This window comes from Pinus tabuliformis, chromosome 1_2 (assembly GCF_031772625.1).
Source record: "Pinus tabuliformis cultivar Carrire ecotype Pingquan chromosome 1_2, CPIR1, whole genome shotgun sequence".
NCBI lineage: Eukaryota > Viridiplantae > Streptophyta > Pinopsida > Pinales > Pinaceae > Pinus > Pinus tabuliformis.
Window position 1 is genome coordinate 1309030815 of NC_142298.1, and position 20285 is coordinate 1309051099.

Here is a 20285-nt window from a genome sequence, read left to right on the forward strand (position 1 = left end):
GATGAGAAGTTCGGGCCTCTGAAAGCTTCCTTCATTCGAAGGCCTCTAAAAGCTTCCTTCAAAGTCAATTCCATTGTTCATAGCAGAAGAGAACTGATGATAGATTATGCGGAATGTGATAGAACACCATTGCTCATCATTTATAATATATATATATATATATATATATATATATATATATATATATATAAACTTACCTCCACAGCGGCAGCACCAGCGTCGTCCAGCACCCGATAACTCTACAATCCAATTCATTCGACAGTCTCCGCTGCCAATCGCGCAACCATCCAACAACAATTGTCCCCTCATACGCTTAGCCATCACTCCATTATCTATTCTGGTGACCATCGTTAGCACAGTCGTCGTATGCTCCTGGAACCCCACCCGCACATACACCAGTGCCCGATAGGAACCCCAGGCTATTTCCGCTCCGTTGTACCAGTCACATTGCCTTCACCGCAAACCACCACATTCGTCTCTGCAACCATCCACCTGCTTTCAACGTCGATGTCGTCTTGTTCTCTTATCGCCAACCGTGTTGTCCCATCCAACCATCACGCCCTTCACTAACGTCTGATCCTGCGAATTCCAGAAGTCAAATACTTATTATATAATTTATAAATTATATCATAGTTTATGATATAATTAATACATACATATATTAAAATAAAAATAAAAATCAACAATGGGAAAAAAAAAGGGTCATATTCATAAGAATTACAAGTGGATGCAGTAGAAAAAAAAAAAGAAAAAGGAAATTTTCATAAAAATTTGAGAAGTTATAAAAGTTCTTTAAAATATATATATATATATATATATATATATATGTCAAGGTTATATATAAGGGAGAGTTTTTAAAGGTTCAAGTTGATTAAAAAGTTTGAGATATATTATTAAATAACTACAAAAGAGATATATTATTATTTAAAAAATATAATAATAATTAAAAGTTTTGAAAAGGCTATTTATAAGTTATAAAAAAAGGACAATAAAAAAATAACAAGTACAATGCAAAATAAAGAGGGAAAAACTTGAAAATGGCGGAAGGAAGATTTTTAGAAACCTTACCCAATTATGCTAAAGTGCTTTTTAAAATTAAGGGAACTCTCGCAAGAAAAGATCTTACTATTTCTATCTCTCCTGCTGAAAGTAAAAATTATATAACCCTAAAGTTGCAAACCAATTGGTGATTCTTGAATTAAATAAAATAAAAAAATTAGACTTCTTGGACAAAAAAAATATGAAATAACTGATTTACAGTTAAAAATTGGAGAATATAAATTTATATTGCAATTCTTTGTTCAATCCCTATGGAATGATCAAGGTGACATTATTCTGGGTTCGCTACAAAAAGAAAAGAAAATAACGCTACAAGATCTTATAGTGAAGCCGAATTCAGTAATACCAGAAGACATACAAGATATTTTTGAAAGAAGGTAAAAAAGTACTACAAATTATGCAAAGAGAAATTGACAAGATCACCATTGACAAAAATGAAGAAGTTTCTCGACTTAAAGACCATAGTGAAAAATTACTGACGCAAATTAGGAAGCTTAAGAAGGACAAGAAGTCATTAAAAAACAAGGTACAACAACTTATCGAGAAGGAAGCATCAAAGGTAGAAATTCAAGTTGACGAAAAGATAACAAATACCGATCCAATCAATAACACAACTCAAGAAGCGGACAAACTAGTTGAAGTAAAGATGTACTTAGAAGTTGCAGTTCCAGCAACAAAAGATTCAAGTGAATATCCAAAAATTAACCATTCAATTTCCATAGCTAAAGGAAATCAAGTACTTCAAAAAAATCAAGAAAATGGCACAAACAAGATAAGGGAAAATCAAATCACTAGAATTCCTTATCGACATTCGAATCATGAGAATAGACAACTCAATCAAGCTACGTATTTAGAATAGAAACAACAAACTAATGTTCCGAAGGATACTAATGTCGGTGCAATCCACTCATGTGATAACAATTAATCACAAGTTTCCAGTCACCGAAAAATTCCACAAAAGATTAATCTAGGATGGTCTGATCCCAAAGATGACAGTTCCGAGACAAGAAGACATTTAAAATAGAAAAAGAGATCAAGCCTTTTCATCAACAAGCTTTGAGGACAAAGCTTTTTGAAGAGGAAGGCAATGTTATGAATAAAATATACTAAATGTAAATGATGATGATAATTGTAATAATGATTAGTTAATTAGTAATTAGGTTGAAGAGGCATGTCTAAATGGGACATGACTCTCCATGAAGTGGCACCTGCCTAGTATATAAGTAGGCCTCTCACTCTCATTTGTATCATCATTATTACTCATACATTTTAATATATATCCTTGTATCTTCCATGGAGATCTACATATTCCAAGACTTTTGGAGTATTTAACCTTTAGAACGAACTTTGTTCGCATCACATGCAAAGTGTCTTTTCCCCCTTTTTATTCTCTTAATGAAGAGAAATACCTATCCCTGAGATCGAGGGTTGAGATTAGATCTTACCCTCTTTTGATCAAGGGTGGAGATCTAATCTCACATTGACCCCCTCAAGTCCCCCTTTTCATTAATTGACCCTCCTAGTCACTTTATTAACTTAAAAGTGTACCATGTACATTATAACACAAAGTAACTTTTCTCATAAAGTAACTTTAATAATAAAAAGTAAAATGTACTTTTGTAATCTCATAAAGTAACTAATAAATCACAAGACTTTAATAAACTCATAATGTCATTTTTTCTCAAGGGGTTCACTTTTCCACTTTTCCTAGGCTAGGCACAAAGCACTAGGAAACACCTCCTTAGAACCATTTCTCAACACTCTCTCTTACTGAGAATGGTGTTTCTCCCCATTCCCATCTTGTCCCTACAGTAGACATGCTTGCCCCTTGACAAGGACTTTATGGGATGTCTACAACTTGCTCATCAGTGGTGGTTATGTACTCTAGTTTCATTGCTCCTCTCTTAACATAACCCCAAATGAAGTGGTAGTTGATGTCAATATGCTTTGACCTATCATAAAATATTGGATTCTGCGAGAGTTTAATACAACTCTGATTATCGTAGTAGATCATTGTTGGTCTCAGTTGCTACCAAATAGGCCATATAACATATTTCGAATCCAAATGGCCTCACAGCTAGCCTAACTAGCTACCATATACTCCGCCTTTGAGAACTCAATGCCATTGATATCTATCTCCTCTTGGACCACGACATTACTGTCGAACCCAACATGAAACAACATTATGATGTACTCTTCATGTCACTAGCATTGCTTGCCCAATCCAAGTCTGTGTAGCCAGTCAACCTAGCTCCATCCCCTTGGAATTTGGGTATAGTCCAATCCATAATCCACTATGCCTTGTAGGTATCGCAAAACTTGTTTCGCATTCACCCAATGCACCCTCCTACACTCCACCATGAACTTCTTGGAAATACTTAGAGGGGGTATGAACCAGTATTTCTCTATTCTTTACAATTTAGTATCAAAAGCATTAACCAATGACATCACATCAAAGGAACACAATATATATATATTACAAGGGAAGCTACAATTTCCCTATTTACCAATTACAACTAGAGGGGCTACAACCCCAAGATTTACCAGCTCCTACTGGAAGGAGGCGACAACCTCCTGAAGTAAGCTACAACTTCCGTCCCTACCACCACCCTTTATAATAAAAAAAAAATCAAAACTCTTGGGGTCCCAAACCAGAGACAATGACCTAAATACAACAAGATAAAATCATTGTTATCTCTGCCTGAACATATTCAACTTCCAGAATTGCTCCAATAAGTTTTCCACAGTAATTTTGTCCTCTAATGCAACAAATTAAATCTAGTTCATACCTCCAAACAGTTGCTCCAAGAATGATTTCAAGGTCTGCTCAAGAATGCCTTCAATGCCTACTTAAGAATGATTCCAAGAATGACTTCAAGATACACTTCATATTTCTTCAAGGCAACTTTCCAAACTTCCACAAGGATGTAGTCAAAGTCTGCTTCGGAACCACTTCAAAAGTCTGCAACAAATCACACATCAAAGTTTGCTTCAGATCATCAAAGGTCTGCCACAACTTTTGTTGTCAAGGTCTGAATTGACTGCTTGGACATGCCTCATTCAATAGTTAGGACAGCCCTAACATACACCTCAAATATCCTCAACTCAACTCCTCAATCTGCTTTAGGAAATCTAGATCAGCCTCATCATCAAATTCGGACCCCAACTTCCAACTGTCAAAGATTCAAATCTGTCCACAGTTCACGTCTGCCTCAACAACCTCAAATTTGGACTTGCATGCTGGCCAGGATAGACTTCAAACAGACCTCAAGAATGCCAATAGGCAAGCCTCAAAACAATGCAAATAGACCTCAGGAGCAGGTGTAAATTTAACCTCCTAATGGGTCTCAGGAGGGCCTAAAATAGTGCGAATACAACCTCAGAAGAACTGCCTCAGAGGGTTTCCCTAGGACAGGGCCGAATATGCCTCAAACAGCTTGAATTAGGCCTTAGAATCTTTCCCAAAAGGGATCAAGGTTGCTACAGAACAGCCGTTAGAACGAAGCTCAAGCCACAGATTTCTTCCTTGGATTGCGTTGGACTACTACTCTTTTTACCTCAGATTGGTCGAATTACTTGCCTCCATTTGACCACAGCTAGGGTTATATATATATGTGTTTTGGAGGAGCCCTTAACTAGGGTAGACTTGAGCAAAATAATGATATTCTTTATGAAAAGACATGACTGTATTGAAACTGACTTAATGTAAATGAACCAACTTGTTTTAGAGGAGGTGTAGGACACTTAAAAAATCAAATTTTGCCTTTCATATAATCTCCTTTCAAGGTTGATGAGTTTAGGCTAATTCAAGTCACAAATTTGACCTTATTTTAGGGGCTACAATGAAGTGATAAGGTCATAAGCTTTTGGGGCAAAGGTGCTAAACCCATCTTTCGGACATCAAACTTCAAAAAATAATATCTCTCCAACCAATAGGACCCACAGGGCATGCCACCTACCAAACGAAATGGCTTAACAAGGTCTACCAATCTAGAGTATCCTTGCATCCAAATTCATTGCATGCAAATCATCAAACAAATATTGGTCCATTCACCCTTTGACATCAATGACAAATTCTTCCAACAACACTGACTCAATGTATTGGCTGTGAAACAAATATCTAGTCTAGTTGACCAAATAAGTCAATGAACCAATCAACCGACGATATATAGTGCGATCTACCAACTCAGAATCACAAGCATGTAGCTTCTTCTAGATGCTAATCATGGGCATGGCCATGGACCTACAGTCCTCTAAATGAAATCTCCTGAATATGTCCACCACATACTTTCCCTATCCAAGAAAATATGCCCAACCTCCTGCCAAACCTCCAATCCTAGAAAATAGTGCATTAGTCCTATTGTTGAAAATGATAGCGAGAAAGGGTTCCTTGATTTGTGCCTTGATCAAAAGGACCTCAATGAGTTCTTCCTTAGCATGCTCAAGTTCCTATAAGTTAGGAATCAATTCCTATAAGTTAGGAACCAATTCCTATAAGTTAGGTCGAATTCCTATGATTTAGGATGAATCATTACAAATTAGGACGAGTTATGAAGTAGTTAACTAATGTGCAAAAGTCGAAGGTCAGTTCATTGTCTTCTAGTGTGAGTTAACTTGGAAAAAGACGAGTGACAAGTATCTAATTCTAGATCGAGACTTGGGACGAGTTGCAAGAGCCACTTCAACTCAGTTGATAACTCAATCACTAGTTTAATTCCTAAAATATTGACTTGCCAATTTTAGCCATTTGAATTGCTTAAAAGGAAGAGTGAAGGCACAATTGTTATCATTCTTCCTGAACACAAGTATTGTGTGTGAGCTTGTAACAATGACAAAAACAAGAGGAGCTTGTGCAAGTATTGAAGAAGGAAGAATTGCATTCAGAATGAGCTAGGAAATAGGAGCTTATTTCCTAGGATTTGTGCAAAGATTTCAGAGCTTAGTTCAAGCAAGAAGATCATTGTATTCTTTATTGAAACAATATTTTATTGTAAGAGACCTATTGCTCATTCTTCTTCAATAAGAGTCTCAATTAAGCAGAGGATTTTCCCAATTGGGTTCCCTAGAAAAATAGTGTTGTTGAATTGCATGATTGTGTATTTATTTTTGTTCCTATTCTGCCGCAAAATAAGTAGAGAAATTATGTGTCTATATGAAAAGAAATTAGTTTTCAGATTGTTCATATTAGCAGTTGCATATTTTCGTGGATTTTCTACATGGTGTCAGAGCTATAGAACAGAATAAAGACCAGCACATCCAAGCAGCAAAAACATCAAAAGAAGATACCTCTAAGGCAGCCGCAGATCAAGAGGAGAGATATTGGACTATTCTGGGTCCAATAATCTTGTGACAGCAAGTCGAGTTTATGGAGTTACAACCAGCATAGAGGAGACATCTTTTGAGGCAGTTCTGTGCCAAATTAGAGGGCTAAATCCTCAAGAACAGGTCCGTATACTTTTGTGTCATTGGGATCACATTTGCACTGTTGTAGGTTTCCTTTTGGGAGGACGAAAGGCTAGGACAGTGGGCAGAAGTGTCCTAAAGGCCAGCGAAGAAGATGAGTTGTAGAGGAAGGGCAGCCGCATGTTTTGGGCAGAGAGCTTCTCTAGAAACAGGTCAGAATATTTGCTTTGTATGCCTTAGTGCAGTACATTCCTATAGGTGGTCTCTTTGAGTACCAAAAAGGCCAAACAGTGGACTGTACAAAGGCAAGGACAGCTAATAAAGGAGGACTGTTGCTGAAGGCCGAGTTTGTGGGGCTGTAACTATAGTTACAGTCAAACCCTAACAAAGGGCCAAGAATTGCAGAGAAGAGCACTGAAGCCGAGGTCAGAAAGAGCAGCAGTGTTAATTTTCCATTGTTCTATGCCTAGTACAATCACTTAGCCCAATTCTTTCTTCAATTAACAATCACTTTTAAACAAATTTAATCTCTTCAAAGAGGACTTGGGGGAGAAAGTCACTGAGATTGTTAGCTTAACCAATGTTGCATTAATCGTTATCGGGATAATATCGGTGCGAGGAAAAAATCAGAAAAAATAGTAATTATCGGGAAATAATCGGAAATAATCGGGAAAATATCGTTTGGTACAAAAATATTCATTTTTTTTTCAATTTTTTTAATATCTAAACCATCTACAACATAAAATAAATACATTGACACATAAATATGATAAAAGAACTAATATATAAGATGTTTAATATCATTTCTAGTGCTAAAATCACACATAACATTGAATCATGTCCTTAATAGTAAGTCATGACTCTTGAGTCCCAACTCAGCCTCAAAATATCAACAAAAAATATAATAATCTATCTCATCATGTCATAATGTCATATACAATAAAATGAAGAAAATAACTAAAGTCTAATCCTATTGATTTCCTCTGCCCCTCTTGCGAGAAAATGCCACAACTTTCCCTTTCCCTCTAGATGTAGATGTTGGTGCTGGTGGAGTTGGCAGTGGAGTCTGCTATGCTCTAGAAGCTGAAGAACTAGAAGTAGGAGCTATAGGAGGTAGACCATGTCCTCTACTGGTGGCAGGGGTAGCCCAAGCAGGTGGTGTCACCTGGAAACATTACAATCTCCCAATCCTGAAATCCTGAAAAACTGATAAGTTCGCTGGATTTTGAATGAAATCTAAAATTCTACTTTCTCCATATGAAATCCAGTGAGGCCGAAACCACTCTCAAACATCCTGAGTCATTTCATGGTAATGTTAAAAATTTAAGTAAAAGTGACATTCTCCTTGATCTTCATTGATGAAAATGAAGATTAAGGAGAATGTCACTTTTACTTTAAGAATTTAACATTACCATGAATAGCATATCAATAATAGGGCCTAGACTTTATCATTCAGCTGCCCCACTCAAAAATTATTTGTTTCTTTCAAAAAAAATTGCATTTCAAACATTTAGCATCCCTTATAAAACCGTGCTGCCCATATAAAAAAAAAACGTGAGTATTACTTGTGATAATATCGGCTTCGGGAAAAAATCGCGATGAAGCGATAATATCGCGATTTTAACAACACTGAGCTTAACCAAGCCCCTTGTGAAAGTCTTGAGAATGGATGGAGACAATCCTCCAATGGGCTACATTCATGAGGGTTGGATAGGGCAAAAGAGGCCATCAAGGTTTTTTATAGGGGGGATTCATCTAAATATCTCCCTATATGAGAAATTATTGATTCTAGATGGGACAAGCTACTACATTCGCCATTGCATGCAGCACGAGCATATCTAAATCTAAGCATATTCTATAATGAGGGGTATAATATTCAAAAAGAACCGAAGTGATGAGAGGTGTCATATATGCATTCAGAGAATGTTCCCGAGCCAAGAAATTCAAGACAAAATCAGTGTGCAACGACACATGTACAAGGAAGCATCTGGCATTTTTGGATTTAGCTCAACCATATGGCTCAGGGACAAGAAAATGGCATGTAAGATTCAATTTTTAAATTCTGTAAATTCTTTAAGTTTTGCATCGCAATTTGCAACACTCTAAACTATTTTGTTGTTTTTTACAGCTAATTGGTGGAAAGATTGTGGCACTGAGGCACCAAAATTGAAAGAATTTGCAATCAGAGTTCTAAGCCAGCCTTGCAGCGCTTCAAGATGTGAGTGCAATTGGTCAATGTTTGAGCACATCCATAGCAAAAAGCGTAAAAGGTTGGAGCATGAGCAGTTGCAGAAGCTGGTCTACATCTGTTACAACCTTTTATTGCTCATTAAACAAATGCACCCAAAAGATTTGAATCCAATTGTAATGGATGACATTGATCTGGAATCTGAATGGGTTGTGGAGGAGTTGCCTATTGATGATTTGAGTTGCCTTGATGACGAGACTTAAGATCCCTCTGGTCTGCCATTTTCTCAAATGGAAACTCGAAACACACCTACCTCATAGTTGTTGTTTGAGCCCACTGATGTTGGCACTAGCCCCTCAAGCGCTTATTGTAGGTGCCCTCGTGTTGATGCATGAGACATGACATTGCACAGAGAGACATTGTCTATTTTTTGTTTTCTAATTATGTTATGATTCATGGAGAACTTGCAAGTTGCTACCATATGTGATTTTGTTTATGAAATCATTTTTCAGTTTGCTTTTAAAAATTTTGAATATAAATCTCAATTGTGTTATGTTATATGATCATATTTTATGAGATGATGTTATGAATTCTTGTGTAAACGATGGTTTTATAGCTTGTATGTGTTGGAAATGCCATTAATTTATCTTTTATGCAAAAAAAGAGGTATTTTTTAGTTTTTTTCTATTTGCCGAGTCTTTCCCAAGTCTGTTCCTAAGCTTTCCAGAGTCGGCGAGTGATATGCCAGCAAAGTATTTGTCTAGCATGAGTCATGCAACATTGTTTTTAATTACCTGAGCTTTTACAGAATTGGTCAGCATAAGTGCTATGCTTAAAGCCATATAGTATAGCCTATTATACTTAGAAGCTTGAAGCAAATAGAAATGTTTGTGGTGAAATCTAAATTTTAAATATTTTTTAAACTCTCTCTCTCTCTCTCTCTCTCTCTCTCTCTCTATATATATATATATATATCCCCTCATCCCCATATTTAGCCATCTCAAAAATCAGTGCAGCATAGCATTAATGTAATGTAATGTATGTTCATTTCAAAAATGTCAAGAGGATGAACATATGGAGGAAGGATAATAATATAGATCAAAAATTGCTCTTAAAATTTTACCTCCCTCTAATTACAGCCCCACTCCAAAATGTCAAAATCAAGCCACATTTTGAGTCAATTCAGAGTGATCAATATAATCAAATATGTGAACAAAGAAAAGGATAACATGAGCACAAACTTGAACCATTTCACAAGATGAGAAATAGAAAGAACAGAATTCAACTTCAACAGGCTCAACTATTCTAGGAGCAAACCATAAACCCGGCTTACAAAGTAGGCTAAGCAAATGACACATTAACCTCACACCCAACAATTTTCGAAGGAATCATCAGACCTGTGGGTAATGTCCCAGGTGAAGACTTTTGCTGTAATTCCTGAGCGAATTTCTCTTCTCCCTTGGCTTTCCTCTCTGCTTCTGCAGCTGTCCTTTTTTCCGCTTCTAAAGCTGCTCTTCTTTCTGCTTCTGCAGCTTCTTTTTTCTCTAATTCTTCAACTTCCTTTTTTTCTGCTTCTGCAGCAGCCTTCTTCTCTGCTTCTGCAGCTGCTTTACGTGCTTCAGCAGCAGCTTTCATTTCTGCCTTCAGTTTAGCCTGCATAGGTCAAACATATGCATCATTTCAAAATTGGATAACTTTAAATTCCCTATTACAAAGTTACAAACACAATCTTCTATGTTAGACATGTAGTGAAACCCACTTTCCCAAGTCCAGCAGTAAGTACCATCTCAACAAAAATTTATAAAATGTGACAAGCAGGAAAGTTAGTTTGATTCTATTAAGAAATATATGATACAAGATGTTAGATTGTCACTGGCAAGATGGCTGGCCAGGAGTTGACATTCATGTGTATGGTATCCTTCTATTGATGAGAATAGCTTGAGCAGGTACTTCCACACAAGCCCAAGTGTCTAGGAGTGTCAAAATCACCCAATTGACCCTTAACCTTAGCAATTACTTAAATTGTATTAAAGTAATTAACTTTTATAAGATAAAGAGAGTTAATCTAATGAAATGTGTTAGTTTATTAGATGAATCTCAACCATTGATCTCAAATGATGTTGAGATCTAATCTCAACTGGGAACCACTTTGGAGACTAGGGTTGTGGACTCAGTCAATAACTCCAACTTATAAAAGAAGGAAGGCTAGGCTAAGGGAGAAAGCATACAAACACATCTTGAGTGCAAGACACGGTGAGAATGAGCTCTTAGTAATTGGGTGGAAAAGGACTTCCATGTAAGTGTGCAGGGTTCGAAGAAGCTGCAAGGGGTAGCAAGGGAGATCCAGATCAACCAAACAAGATTAAAGCACAGATATAGGGTTTGAGCAGCTGGATCAGTTCCAAGTTTATTGTTGTATATATTTTCCTTGGTGGGCCATTATCCCGAGAGAGAAGCCCTTGTAAGTTCTGCATTTAATGAATGAAGGACTGATGTGAAGAGCAGAAATCTTTGTGTGCATGTGATTGTGAGATTGGTACTTTAATTTTGCTTCTGCTGTTATAATTGGTAAAATCCCAGTTGTGTCTTTTATTCAGTAGATCTACGTAATAATAAATTGTTACAGCATGGAAATCTGCTAGGTAGTAAATGGCTAGGAAAGAATGAATGAATTTATGAAATGTTTATAAGGAGGGCCCCATTAATATTCATACAAGGGTGCCTCTTCTGAAAGGTTGTGACTTCAATTAATTAATGTCTTTTCATAATCATGTAGTTATTACTCTCTTTTATTATTATATTGTTATTATTTTCTTTGATTATTACATAGCTTATCTTTATTATTATTTTGTACATAACATTGCCTAGCCCTATAAAGAATGCTTTGTCCTCAAAGCATTCCCAAATGAGTTTTGTGTTTCATTGTGGTGTTTCATCTTGATTCTAGGTTTGTTTGAGATTATTTGTGTTGCTTCTTCGCCGCAAAAACGAGGGATTTGCAAGTTCTCTTTAAAGAAGATTTTGATTTACGAATAAAATTTATAAATAATATAAATATAATAACAAGGATAATTGTAATAATGAACTGAATGATTTACAATGAGAACGAGAGGCTTGGTTTTATATCAGGCAAGTGTCTCTTCACGAAGAGTCATGTCTCATTTAGAAATGCCTCTTCAACCTAACTACTGATTATTATTAACTAATCATTATTACAATTATCCTCGTTATTTATATTTATATTATTTAAGATGATGATGATCATCATCATCATAAATAATATAAATATATTATTTATGATGATCATCATCATCATCATCATAAATAATATAAATATCTTATTTGTAACATTGCCTCCTTCCTCAAAAAGCTTTGTCCTCAAAGCTTGTCGATGAAAAAGGCTTGATCTCTTTTTCGACTTCAAATGACTTTCTCTCTCGGAACAATCATCTTCGTCGATACAAGCCAATATGATCTTCTAAGTGACAAACAAAATTGTCACACCAAGAAGGGATCAAACCATCTTAGATTAATCTTCTATGTAGTATTGTGATCACTGGAATTTTGTAACGACTTGTCAGCATAAGACGAGATTGATTTTACGTCATTATTCTCTAAAACATCAATTTGTTGTTTCTGGTCTGAATGGTACCGATACGTAGCATAATTGATTTGTCTATTCTCATGATTTGGATGTCGATAGCAATGTTGCACGAAGCGGGAGCGAAGCGGAAGCGCGGAGCGCGGAAGCGTCATTTTCCAAAAATCTAGGGAGCGAAGCGCCGCGGAAGCGTCTGCTATATATATATATTTTTATATATTTTTTTGCATTTATACTCAAAACAAACATCCCAAATACCAAATTAATTGTAGAAGACATGAAAACATGCATATTTTTGCATAAATCAAGATAGATATGGCATCCATGATTCCATTGTAGTTACTAGTATGTACAACAATCATCTATATTCTAGCTATTACAAACATACATCAAATTTTTAAGCATATTATAAAACATAAAACATTTAAGCATATTATAAAACATAAAACATAGAGCATATTATGATTTATCTAGCAAGTGAGCAACTGTCAACATTTGTCATGTCCAAAATTCAAATAATAATGTTTACAAAATATGTCACTTGGTCACCGCCAAGCCAAAAAGGTTCAAAATTCAAATTCACAAGTCTACAAGTCTAATGAGTAATCTATGACAAAAAGAAGTAGATTGTGAATATATCTACTAATCTCTCCTCCTCCCACCACGAATAGAACGTGATGGCGGGCCTCCACGTGGTGGCAATGAAGAAGATGGTCCCTGTGTAAGTCGTGGCACTGGAACTGATGAAGAAGAACCCCCTGCCGTTGGTGTTGAACCATGGAACCTAGAAACCAAGGGACCAGATGGGGGTGGGGGTGGTGGCATATCAACACCCGTGTCATCATCCTAGAATCGCTCAAAAAATTCATGCAAAAAAAAAAAACACTAGTTAACAAAAAAATTAAAAACATGAATTAGAGAAATGCTTTATAAGGGAAAATTGGAAAATTCATACCACAATGGACATACCTGGATAAGAGAATCCTCTAATTGCTCTAGTCGCAACACTCCATCCTCCAAATTGGGCTCCTCTGGATTCTTGTCCCAAGTCAACAAGTCTTTATTAGACTTTGCATCTTCACAGTAATGGGACAACAATCGCAAGTTGTAATGAACATAAACCAAGCTCTCTGCCCAGTCTAAATTCAACCTGTTCCTTTTAACACTGTGGATGAAAGAATAAGAGCTCCAACACCTCTCTGCAGAAGAAGTGTTTACCACCTGTGATAGCACCCGCAATGCCAAACTCTGTAGAAGTGGAGTAGGCCCTCCATGCATGTTCCACCACTCAAGAGCAGAAAAATGCTCTCGATCTTGAATTGCATGCATGCTCGAAAATGGACCAGTGTTGCTCGTATAGTTGCTCACCTGTCTCCGTACCAATGCAGCCTCCTCCTCATCAGGGATTAATCTACTCAATGCAGCCATATATTTTTCGTGAACCTCTTTATCTTGGTGTGGTTTTCTCCTGACTCCCCCCCCAGGTGCTGGTTTTGAAAGCCATGATGGATGATAGTATTTAGGTGTCAAAACATATGCTAATGCATGCAATGGAACATTTAGCATATCCCATCGTTTTTCCACCTCTTCACGAATATAATTGTACAAGGTGGTATCTCTAGGCTCAACAATGTCTTTAATCTGCCCCAACATGCTATCCATTTGCTCATACACCTCCCCAATTACTGGTCGATCTGAATCTGCAAACTTGATCATGTAATAAATTGGTTTGGTGAATTGCAAAACATATTTAACCTGTGACCAAAAGTAACTGTCAAGAACAGTGTCCTTGACTTCATTAGCACCATCTGTACTGACGTTAATTTCATCCCATGTTTCAGCACACACCAGATTAGTTAAAGCTTGTCTCACCCTCACTAGCCGCCTAAAGGTGAGGTAATAACTAGCAAATCTTGTCTTTGCAATTTTAAGCAATTGCAACTTGGAGTAAGTGCCATAGAAGTAGTTTACCCTTGTATGCCCTGTGATGAATTTAATGAGCTGCTTCCCTTTCCTGTAAACCTCAGCAATCCACCCACAATCTTTGTGTTTCACAATATCATGCATCAAAAGGTTCAATGTGTGAACCAGGCACCCAGACCAAAAGATGTGTGGATGAGTACGCTCAATAATTTTTCCTGCTAACTTACAATTTGCTGCATTATCTGTGATCACTTGAACCACATTATTCGGACCAACATCTTTGATTGATTTCAATAGGAGATCTGCAATGTTTGGTGCAGTTGCACTGATGGAGGAGGAGTCATGAGATGCAATAAATACTGCACCACTAGAAGAAACACCAAGAACATTTATCAAATGTTGGTTTCTAATATTTGTCCACCCATCTGATACAATGGATACCCCAAAATCCACCCACTCATGTGTAAAACGTGTCAAAGCTCTTTGAACCTTAGCTTTTTCTCTTTCTAATAACACTGTTCTAGCTTTCTCATAGTTGGGGGCCTTGTATCCTTTTGGGGCTTCATTGATGGCCTTTACCATTTCATGCCAATAGGGAGAGCGAAGCACATTGAATGGTACACCGCAAGCACAAAGAAAACGGACTATCTTTCCATCCACATCATCCCTCCCAGCAACATTAAGGAAATCCCCTATTGTTTTTCTACCTCCAGAGGTTGCAAAAGTACCATGAGGAGATGGGCAACTACCAAATTTAGAGGTTGCACTTGATTCAGAATGAGTTTTTTGTTTCTTGTTTTTTCGTTGTGCAGCCATCTCTATTTTGATGTATTTTTGTCTTTGTTCACTTGAAATGTTTGGGCAAATGGTTACCCCCACAGAACCCTTTTTTTCATCACTGTCTAGCACCCCACAAAGATGCCTCCTCAGACGGGTATATGAACCCGTATATGGTTTTCCTCCATGACAACCATGAGGGCACATCCATTTGTAAGATCCACCACCCTTTCCCCCTTCAAGTTTGGTCACATAGTTCCACAAGGGATTTGATGTACCTTTCCCATCTTGTGCTTCAGTGTCCTCTTCAAGTTCATCCCCTTCCTCTTCAAACCCTTCCTCCTCATCATACATTGGGTCACTACTATTAGGACCAAGTTCATCCCCTTCCTCTTCCCCTCTATTCCTCACCCTTGCCATCATTAAAACCAAGAGTGGAATGATACATAGAAGCCAAAAGAACACCATCTTGGAATATGGATATAGGTGGTGGACAACCTGTAAATAAAGGAGCAAGTAGAAACAATGGGAAAGAGTAGGAGAGAGAGGAGAAAAATACAATTTTTTTTTCAAAAAAACAAGGGAGTTTGGGGTTTGAACCTACCTCTTTAGCTCTTGTAGATGAAGTCCTCCAAGCTCTTGCTCCAAGCTCCTCCTCCTTCTCCTAGCTCCTCCTTCTTCACTCCTCCAAGCTCTCCTCTCTTCTCCTCTCCTTTCCTCTCTTCTCTTCTCCTCTCCTCTCTTCTCTTCTCCAACTCTCATAAACTCAAAGTGAGCAAATGAGAAGAGAATGGGGGCTTTATTCTTTTCTAAAGTCACCCTAAACTCACCCTAAACTCACCTAACCCACCCCCTCATGCTAGTTAAGTTAAACTTTAAAAGAAATTAAAAAAAAAATATGTTTAATTCGCTGCCCGCGGGGTTGCGTCCGGGTTGCGCCTGGGTGGCGTGCGGGTGGCGTGCGCTTCCAGGCAGGTTGCGTGGCGCCACCCCGTGCCCGAAGCGTCTGCCGAACCGCGATTCCGGGGGGCCGCAACATGAAATGGCAGGAATCGTTTTTTTTGCCCGGACTCGCGCCACCTCCAAAACGGAATCGCGCTTCCAGTGGGGATTCCGGATCGATTCGCTCCGATCCGCGATTCTGCCTTTGGATCCGGGGGGGGGGGGCGATTCCTGCAACACTGGTCGATAGGGATCTTTTTGGGCTTGATTTTCCCTTATTGGGCATGCGGCAATTTTTATGTTTTCCTCTAGCGAAGATGTAGTTGAGTTGGTTATGAAACATTCACTGGGGATGTTCATTGCCTGAACTGCAACATCTACGTGTGTCGTTTCTTCAACTAACTTGTCTTCTTGAGTTGTCATATTCATTGGATCGGTATTCGTTCCCTTATTTTCAACTTGAACTGCTACAACTGGAAATTTCGATACTTCTTGTTGAGTGAATTGTTCCAACTTGTCTTTTAATGCTTTCTTAACCTCCTTAAGTTTCTTAATTTGAGTGAGTAGACTTTGATTATGGTTGTTAAGTCAAGAAACTTCTTCATTTTTGTCAACAATGATTTTGTCAATTTCATTTTGCATATTTTGTAATACTTTTTTACCTTCTTGAGAAATTACTTTTGAAATACCTGATATATCTTCTAGCATTACTAAATTTGGTTTCAGTGTAACATCTTGAAGTGTTATTTTCTTCTTCTTGTAAGAAAATGTTTGAAACTTTTTCTTCGTATTTAAGATGACAGATCCTACCGTTTCCATCCAGGGTGATCCTGAAATAATGTCACCCTGATTGTTCAATAAGGTTTGAACTGAGAATTGCGATACAAATGTATAATCTTCAATGTTTAACTATAAATTGGCTATGTCATATATTTTATTGTGAAAAAAGTCTAATTTTTTAGTTATATTTGACTCCGGGATGACTAATTGATTTGCGATTTTAGGTGTTATATAATTAGCTTTTTCTGCCGGAGAAATAGAAATAATAACATCTTTACCTACAAGATTTCCTTTAATGTTAAATAACGCTTTACCGTCTCTGGCTAAGGTTTCTAGGAATCTTTTGGCCTTCATTTTTGTATTAGACTCCATTTTTGCTTCTTGAATATTAAATATTTTTTAAATCACTTTTTTTTTAAATAAAACCCTTTTTTTTTGTTCACCCTTTTAATAAAAAAAATTCTTAATTGTTTTATATAATAATAATTTTTTTAGTATATAATTATAAATTATATATATTATATAATTTTAATTTATATATACTATAAAATTATAATTATATAAAATTTATATATACTTTTTTGAGACCCACTTTTCCTTTTAATCACTATATATGCTTATATATATTTTGATATAATATAAAACTTTATAAGGTTTTTATAATTAAAACCTTGCTACCTAATAAATCTTTAGCTTCACGTATATTTTTTTTTCCTAATTAAATATTTGACTTCACAAATAGCCGTGTCCTTTTGATTTGGTGGTGACTTTTGCAATGGTGAGAACGGTTCTATTTGGAAGCAGGTCGGACGGACAACGCAAGACAGAGATGGGAATTGGCGAGTTTCAGTCTTACGGTGAAAATAAACAAGGTTTGGAAAGTATTTACACAGGAGAATAGATGTATAGAACTGGATTGTAGCGGCAATAAAGACGACAATGGTGGTGGAGCTTGGCTATCGCGTGGAGCAAGGAACCTATGGCATTTGCTGTGTTGTATGCGGAAATTGTGGCGGTGTTAAAGTGTTGGTGCAAATTCTCAATTGGGGTTGGGATGGTGGCTATGGAAAGCGGCCACTAGAGGCGCTCCCGATATATTTTTGACATATATTTTTTAAATAATGTTTTTTATATTATTTTTTTTTTAAATTGGTAAGAATTATTTTGTAAGTTAGAGTTCAATTTGGTGTTAAAAATTTCACTCATATAATAATTTTTAAAAGGGTTTTTGTATTTTTATGGTTAGTACCACTCAGGTTAACACAAAAGCTGAAGAACGTATGGTTCTTGGAATTTCTTCGGAAACGCAAGGAACTTCCTTTCGCAATGTTTTCTTAGTGGTCTACGTGAAAACCGATGTGTAAGTGGATGTATTTAATTTACTTATAAATAATGCGTTTGATTGTTATGTTTCCTGATGAATCCTGGGGTGGCAATGTCGGTAAAAACTGTGAACAAGGCTCCTTATATTTATTAAGGATAGGGAAGCTGCGGTGAATATTTTTTTATATATATAATGATTTTTTTTTTGGTTATATATATATATATATATATATATATATATATATATATATATATATATATATATATATATATATATATATATATACATATATATATATAATATATATATAACTAATATTTCTTTTATATAATTACTATTTTTTATTTTTTTTAATATCCCTTTCTAATTTTTATTTTTTAATGGCCAAAGGCCTAAATGGCGATATGGAGAACTCCAAATTCTAGTAGCAAAACGCTTCAATGACAACAAGGTTCACGAACTTTATGGCCAAAGCCCTAGATCAAGAATGCGGTTCTCTGCAACGGTTAAGCAACCAAAGGATCTGACAACTCTGATACCAGATGAAGTAACAGACTTCAATGGTAAACAGAAATATATATAAATATCTTATTAATAAATGAATAATGAATTGAATGATTTACAATGAGAACAAGAGGCTTGCTTTTATATCAGGCAAGCGTCTATTCACGAAGAGTCATGTCTCATTTAGACATGCCTCTTCAACCTAACTACTAATTATTATTAACTAATCATTATTACAATTATCCTTGTTATTTATATTTATATTATTTATATATTTTATTCGTAACACGGAGTCATATAACTTGTAGTTCCTTCTATTGTAGTTTTTCTATCTCTCGTCACACAATTGCTTTCAAAAGATATAGAAGCCTCCTAGAGACAGCCTCTGGGTTGATAGGAGTCCAGTGCCTAGGGCATTCGAGAGGAGTGCTTTTGAAGATTATCTAAAGGCTTTCTGCTGCACTCCATGTGTCACGTAATTGGTTCAATAGCCCTTCGCCAAGGTAAACTCAAGCAAACACATAGATCGAAATAAACACTGGTAGATATGGCTAATCTCAAAGAGAAATGCATTGTTTCGGGTGGCCAACACACAACAATACATAGTTTAACATTGTTATTGTAGTATAGATGAACAAGAGGAAGGAAAGGAGGGAAATCGATGCAGAGGGTTAGACATAACACAGAATCCTAAGCAACAATCTCCAACAAAAATATGGAAGAGTGAGGAGGTGAAAATGTAGAAAAAGTGGAGCGTGAATTAAAGTCTCAAGCTCTATGCCTCATGAATACATTTGTCACCAATTAGCATAAGTAAATCTATGCTTACATACAAGTACTGTAGGCTATCAAATAACACAAGTAAATCTGTGATTACACAGGTACTACAAGCTATCAAATAACACAAGTAAATTTGTGTTTACATAGGTACTTCTCACTACTTAGCAGCATACATACAACCATGAGAGAGTGAAACCGGCAGCTTCATAACACAATTTCAGAAGAGGAAAGACATACATGAAATGATATACAAAGGGGAAAACATATTGCACATTGCTCCGATTAGAATCAACCAAATTACTTCATTAATCTTTGAAGATGGAATCCAAATCACCATTCCATTACATTTAACAATTGTATATGCCCGAGCACCTTATGAACAAGTGAATTGAAACAAACTAGAACTACTCTCTCTGCAAACAGAGCTCAAAACTTGCAAACCAAGATTTTGGGCCTCTAGAATGCAGAAATTGGGAACCATTCTTATGTGTTTCTTCCCTTTATTTATAAAGAGAGGGGCTACAAAATATCTATGATGAGCTCCAGCTGTCTAATCGATTAGTTGTCTCGGCGTGCGAAGGTTCTTCTGCCCAAAATGATTACAATCAGATTTGATTTCGTTCTTGAAAATGCAAAAATTATAGAATAATAGACATAAAGAAAACTAAATGATGGTTGAGGAAAATATCTCCCTGCCATTCCTGTGATGGCCTTCGATCAGGCCACGTCTTTGCCATGATGTTCCTCTTTAGTTGCTCAGTCAGTTCACCTATCGCTTTCACCTTAACTGCTTGAATTCCCCACTCTCTAGAGTTGGGAGCGATCAACTGTCGATTGCTTGTCACAGAGTAGAAATGGAGAAAGACCTAGTAGTCTTTCATTGCCTAACTGCGTGGAGCTCCATGATGAGAAATTAATTCTCAGGTGACCTGCACACTGCTTCCTAAGTCCCACACCCCCATTTACTCACTGATGACGTGCATCAGAGCATAGAAATGGCTTGT

The 20285-nt window shown here is 36.7% G+C and overlaps 1 protein-coding gene across 5 annotated transcripts in view; it reads right to left on the minus strand.

Moving 5' to 3' along the window:
* The window catches only part of LOC149211019 (mRNA export factor GLE1-like), a 532145-nt gene that overhangs the window by 222914 nt on the left and 288946 nt on the right, over positions 1-20285 (minus strand). For all 5 annotated transcript variants that reach the window (XM_089396862.1, XM_089396865.1, XM_089396864.1 and 2 more), the window contains one exon: positions 10048-10303. In XM_089396862.1, the coding sequence (XP_089252988.1) occupies positions 10048-10303 (256 nt within the window). The remainder of the gene's footprint in view (positions 1-10047; positions 10304-20285) is intronic.